The 6,195-nt window shown below is 42.3% G+C and overlaps 1 protein-coding gene across 1 annotated transcript; it reads right to left on the bottom strand.

Moving 5' to 3' along the window:
* Nucleotides 1-238: 238 nt before the first annotated feature.
* On the bottom strand, nucleotides 239-5,751 carry slc25a28 (solute carrier family 25 member 28). Its single transcript, XM_017413076.3, has 4 exons — nucleotides 5,249-5,751; nucleotides 2,828-3,056; nucleotides 2,226-2,282; nucleotides 239-1,828 (listed from the first exon to the last, which is right to left on the bottom strand). Exons 1-4 carry the CDS (start codon nucleotides 5,591-5,593, stop codon nucleotides 1,278-1,280), a joined length of 1,182 nt encoding a protein of 393 aa, XP_017268565.1. The 5' UTR covers nucleotides 5,594-5,751; the 3' UTR covers nucleotides 239-1,277.
* Between the last annotated feature and the right edge of the window lie 444 nt (nucleotides 5,752-6,195).

Raw genomic sequence — 6,195 nt, 5'->3', positions numbered from 1 at the left:
AAGGTCCCTCTGCGTTTTCAGTCTCAGAGGTCAAAGTTGAAATCTGCACCTGCATTCAAGACTAAACAACTGTACCTGCCTGAAATGAAAAATAAACCCACCCCCAAACACACACGGAGTCCCGATGTGCTGAGCTGCTGGCAGGGGCAGGTGTGACTTCAGAATTGAATATGTTAAATGCGCCCATAATAAAGTTTTTAAATGAATATGAAAACAGATTTATTGAAACACAAACAAGGAGGTTTTTATGAGCAGCAAACAGAATCTCGCTGCTGAGTCTTTATTCAACGAGTGAAATTCAGTGTCAAAAAACGATCAGACATCAGTCAGTAAGAACAACATCTCCCGATCACAGCGCGGGCACGCAACCTTCGCTGCTGAGCACAAACGTGAGGACTCCGTAGTTCACAAGCAGAAAACAGAACGGTTGTTACGCCTCGGCGCTGCTCAGGTGACGAATCACAGCAGTGGGGGGAAAAACTCAAGTATTTTATTTGATGTGGAAAAAAATGCACTAATTAAATTAAACGTGTTAAAATAAATTAAAGACAAAATATTCCTTTTTTCTTCCACAAGTGTATAACAAATAAAAATGGGTAAATGTCTGAAAATAAAAAAAAAGAACAAAAATGGAATCAATTTTTGTTTCAGGTGCAAAACCGAAAGAAAAGAAACTACATCTATCAAAACCAAAGCCTACAACATTTATGGTAATTATTTATTCAGCATTTAGAATTTCCATGTTCTGAAAAAAATGTTGATAATGTCAGAAAACAAATGCATGCTCTATTAAAAACAAAGCATGAATTCATATTTTATTCTCCTGGGATAATAAATGACTGAAATACTTTCTAGCTGAATTAAACCCAAACTGAGTGGGTTTTTTTTAAACAGTCTCCAGACCAAGTGACTAAATTATTTATTTATATAAAAGAATTGACTGAGTGACGTGACTGCCCCCTGCCTGCTGACAACCTTTAATATTATTTTTGTGGGCACTCAGTTTAAACAGTGATCACTGAAAAGGCTTAAAATGTTCTTAATTAACAGGCCTTACATTGTAAATGCTCTCTCCTACCAGAGAAATAACACAACTCAAACTATAATTATCACTGAAATGCTTTGGCAAAAACTAAAAAACTCAGATGGATTTAGAAGATGTTTTTCTTATCTGCTTTGTCTGAAAGAGATGAGACAACTGAGGCATATTTTAGTCAGATTTTATGTGCGTATTATTCCTCAGATCAGTATTAGAAGGCATTAAACCAATGAGAGGTTTACATCTCAGCCTCCACATGTGGCACTCTCCTCTTGTTGTGTTGGTGTTTAGTTAGTCCATATTTAAAGAACTCGTAGACCGACCAGCTAATGGCCGTGGAGGGCATCTGGTAGATGACCCTGGCCTGGACTCCTTTGAAGAAGCCCTGCAGGCCGCCCAGCCTGTAAACTGTCCGGAAGGCGTGGGCCAGGCCTGAGATGTGTCTGTGGGCTCCTTTGCCTTGGCCTGAAGAGCTGAGGGCTTGGGACTCCTGCGTGTTCAGCAGGGTCTTGCAGACATCCAGAGGAGTCGTGGTGGCCGCCGCGATGGCTCCGGCCAGAGCTCCGGACACCATGTGGGACGAGGGATTGTACTGTCTGTGGGGGTTCAGCAGCTCCTGGAGGTACTCGTAGGTCATGAAGTGGAGCGCCTGGAAGGGCACGTTCATGGTAAGCTGGGTGGTGTAGCTGCGGTAGAACGCGCCAGGGCCTTCCTTCTGCCACACGGCACGTACACAGTCCAACACGCCGCGGTACGGCGAGTTATACATCTGCATGCGCTGCTTCACAACTGGGAGAACGGTGGGTGGATGGGTGGACGGAGGAGAGGGCCGAATATGTCCAGCGTTGACAACATCATGGTGAAAAACATGAAAAGAGACAAAAAAGTTTAACAACTCATCTGGAGTAACACTAGCGTACCAGTGTATTATTTTAGTAGAATTTGGAGAGACAGCTGCATCCTATTAAACAGCTGCAAGGAGAACTCAGACCAATGTCCTTCCACTGACATGTTTGGGCAGGTGGACCTCAGACAGCTGTGAAAGCGGATGGCTGAGACTAATGGTTTGAGGCCAGTCCATCTAAGCCTGGCACCTGCAAGTTTCTACTCTGAAACGTAAAACTGGTGTTTGGAGACACAAAGTATCTTAAGTCAGAGTGTAAAAGAATAAAAATGTTGTTCTTACCTTCAGCTGGGTTCATGACTGCATCGTGAAGCAATGTGGCCACGCAACCAGCTGCCCCTGAAACAAACACACCTCTGCAGTTACCACACAGCAAGATGAACAACAAGGGAACTAGAAGAGACGGACAGAACTGAGAAAACCCATCTGATCGTGTCGCAGCATCCCCTACTTTATCATCAAAAGCTCTACACATGCTTAAAACTTTAACAGAGCAGATTTGGTGCATATTCACTTCAGATAAGCCCAAATTAACTCCTGATCACTTCCAGAAAGCCAAACCTAAGGAAAGAGAGACATCTAGTGGACAAGGCTCCTTTGTTATGTTTTAAACCAAAATAAACACTTCAACAGGGGAAAGGAGCGGAAGTAATGGGAGAAAGGACTTACCCAGACACCTACTAAACTGGAAAAGAAAGAAAAGAGCAGGAATAACAGGGAACAAGGTCAAGCTGAAAAACATTGTGTCGGAGGAAGGCTTCAAAAAAACAATCTTTGCTGAGCTACACTAACCAAGATAAGCACCAAGATTCACATGATCTCAAATTTAAGACAAAATCAACACATTTATGATGCATATGGAATATGTGCGTGTTTTGAGGTACCATTAGCCAAATGACTGTTAGCCCCTGGATGAATGATATCACTTAGAGTCCTTTTGAGTTTCTCATAGCTGGCAAAATAGAGGGCATGAGCAGGCCCAGCCCCGATGGCTGTCGCATTGAGGCCTCTTAACGGTCGCAAGACCCCCTCTGTGACCACGATTCGGCGAAGAGCGTCCATCACATTCCTGTAGCGAGCTGCAGGGTCAGGCTGGAGACTCTGCATCCGAGTCTGCAAAAGAAAACAAATGGTAGAATGTAAAACTAAATAAACAGCCCACGATCACATTAAGGCTATATTTAGGAGTATATTTGACCTAAACTGATATAAAAGCTGCTGCAGATGATTTTCTAATAAAGCAAAAGAAACCTTGACACGCAGTAAACAACAAGTCTGCAGTGTGAATTGGGGTCATATGTGGGAAATGAGGTGTGTGACATTGGGTGGAGATCATGCTGGTGGACAAAAACGACTGAATAGGAGGAAGTATGTTGTTACAAGCTCCAGGGTCACAAGGGGACATGAGCTTACTTCCTCTAATCCTCTTTTCCCCCACGACCGTAAACCTTTCTCTTCCTTCTGACACAATCCCAAGTAAATGCATCCACATGTGCCAACCAGGTAGGACAGAGCTTTATGGATAACTCAATTTGAATCTACTTACATATGTCAGTCTAAATGCCTTTCAAAGAAGCCTTATAACAATACAGCTATGCAGCCTAAATTCAGTCATCTGTTATTTTGTATTTATAGTGTTTGATGCTGGGAATCGCAGCAGCATGATTCCTGAATACCAAACTTCCAGCTTAAAGGACAAACTAACATCCCATCTGCAAAACTCAATGTCTGTACTCTACTATTTATTTATTTATCTCTCATTGCTTGTTGCATACAGCTGCAGAGGGGCTCAACTAGGTACAGGACTCCTATGTTTACCTATATCCTGTATCGATCTTACTATAAAGACTTTGCACTCAATGTAAACAGTGCCTCAGTAGAGTAAACACATTCTTCTATTTCTAACTAGAAATGACAGGAAGTTGTGTTCATAAACACTGAAAAAGTGTAAAGCAGCAGATCAGGAGACTGCTTCTTCAAATCGATAATATTATAACGAATGAATGACACGACCACAAAACATCTTCAGATAACATTAAAAATTTGACAACGTGTGGAGAAAGACCTTATAAAAGTGGAGAAGCAGCAATGATCTCTAAATAAAAGGTTGCTGTAGCTGTTTTACAGTCTTCCTGTGGCATGCTGAGCTGCAGTAGCTGCTAGTCAAACACTGAACAAGTAAAAACTCTGTAAACATGAACATTGTTCAGATCCACAGCTGCAGAAAAAGAAGGGAAAAGAGAACGTTGCGGACGCAGGTGAGTAGACCTGTTGTCTTCTTTAGTCCTTTTTTCGTAGGTAGTACAACAACTGACTTTTTTGTGCAATAATTTAGGCACTTAAGTGGAATTTATAACTCCCTCGTGTGCAACAATCCAACTCAGTAAATCTGCATGACTCTTTAATGATCCATTTGCAGGTTCACTGTACCGACCGTGTGTACTTAGATGTGCATGGCTAAGTACACGCGAGAGACTTTTGCAAACAAAAATGTATGCTTTGAGAAGTAGAATTAAGGGAATGTGGCAACAGTAGTGGACTGTCTAAGACTGAAGTACAATTAGTTTGTTTGTCTTGTGATAATAGTGAGAGGAAGGCAATGGCTTTTCGATACAATTTTAACCCATTGTTGCAAACAAACACACTCCGATCTCCCAAACTTTTGGTAACCACTGAGTGGTTCCTTTTTGTTAATAAATGCTGTTTTACTGCTGTGTTGTGTTAAATAGTAAGCCTTTTGTTGCGTGTGAGTCTTTTTCCCCCACTTTGAGTTGGGTATGTAAGTTGTATTTTATGACAGTCATAAAGTCGTGGCAATAAATACTCACAAACTAAAAGGTTCTTCTCTCTTGTTTTGCAAAGTAAAAAGCAGAACTTGTTTTGTGAAACATTGTTTTGTGAATTTCGGGTGTTTTGTACTTTCAGGGCCACCGTAGCTAGCTCATTACACGCACACTTTACGTTACAACATTTGCTGAAGTTGGTGACAGCAATGTTTGTTGACTCTCAGTAATTGTCTCAATTTGCTCATTTACATTTTCTAAATAACTCAAGAAGCAAACCTTACTCGCACACAAACGCTAATAAAATAATAAAAAGTTAATAAAGGCTGAAATATGTTGCTGAGCCAGCTGCTGACCTTGTCCTCACAGCAGTCAGCTCTGTAGCGTAGGTTAGCCGGAATGCTAACGAGATATGCTAACATGCATGACGGCTACATCGCAGCACACAGCAGAAACCAGGCAGTAAAGGGTTTCAATATTCATAAAACGTGAGTCAGCTGGTTAGTTGGTGAGCAGTGCTACCTTTACACAGTCGATAGGAAACATGAGACAGTGCTCCATGATCCCAGCCACGGCTCCAGCCAACATGTGGGTGCTAGTAGACGCTCCCTGGGGCAGACCTTCATAGTCTGCTTCAGAGTCCTCCGTTTGAGCATCTTGGACACTACAGATAAAATCGACGTCCTGCAGTTGTTTTTCCCCTCCGATGCGAGGTGTCAGGCTTCCCACGATACTTTCCGAAACTCCCCACAATCTGCCCCCCAGCCATCGAACTTCTGCCCCGGCAGAGGCTCCTGCAACCCCGGGATCAGTGCCTGTGGTCTCCGCTCTCATCCGACGCTTCCTCACAAATCCATCTGCTTCCATGAGAAACGACGTAATCTGTGAGGACTTTTAGCTCCCGTACACGGCTGATTTCGGGCCCTGACTTTTACATTCCCTTGGGATTGTTCCACAGCTCCTTCCCTGCAACAACAAGCCGTCCCCGCCTTTCCTCTTCCCGGGCCTGAGCCTAGCAGGGAGGGGGGAGTCCGTAACTGATCTCGCCCCTACCCCCTATGCGATGACGTAGTAATCTCCCATTGGTTATAATGGTCAACGCCTTCTCATCCTATTGGCTGGCAGAAATGCCACTCATTATTGTATCGGTAAAGAGTAGCACACGTTGAAAGACTTAAACATGTCTGACTCTCAAATTAAAACTTTTTTTCTTGAGAAGAAAACAGAGCATCGTTGTAAGAAGGAACTTGTTTACACGTTAAGGCAAAGTCTTATTGCTAGATTTCTGGTAACTTTAGTAATGTTAAGGCCAAACAAAAAAATCACATTTAAAAATTTTGTTTTTTATATTTTAAAGTTGAACTGTTACACAAGGTTACACACACATAAAATAAAATAAAAGCAGATGGAGTTAGTCCGTCAAAAGCATTATAATACAATTTTTCTAAAAATCTGGACAGTAAATCTAC

This window comes from Kryptolebias marmoratus, linkage group LG22, assembly GCF_001649575.2.
Source record: "Kryptolebias marmoratus isolate JLee-2015 linkage group LG22, ASM164957v2, whole genome shotgun sequence".
Lineage (NCBI taxonomy): Eukaryota > Metazoa > Chordata > Actinopteri > Cyprinodontiformes > Rivulidae > Kryptolebias > Kryptolebias marmoratus.
Note: the sequence above shows the minus strand (reverse complement) of the source record. Positions and strands in the feature narration are given on the sequence as shown.

Excerpts from the sequence above, each read along its gene's own strand:
- slc25a28 (XM_017413076.3), bottom strand. The coding sequence starts at position 5,593 with ATGGAAGCAGATGGATTTGTGAGGAAGCGTCGGATGAGAGCGGAGACC. Across the intron at positions 3,057-5,248 it reads TTCCTATCGACTGTGTAAAG|ACTCGGATGCAGAGTCTCCA; the intron begins GTAGCACTGCTC and ends TTTCTTTTGCAG. Across the intron at positions 2,283-2,827 it reads TAACAGTCATTTGGCTAATG|GGGCAGCTGGTTGCGTGGCC; the intron begins GTACCTCAAAAC and ends TGTTTGTTTCAG.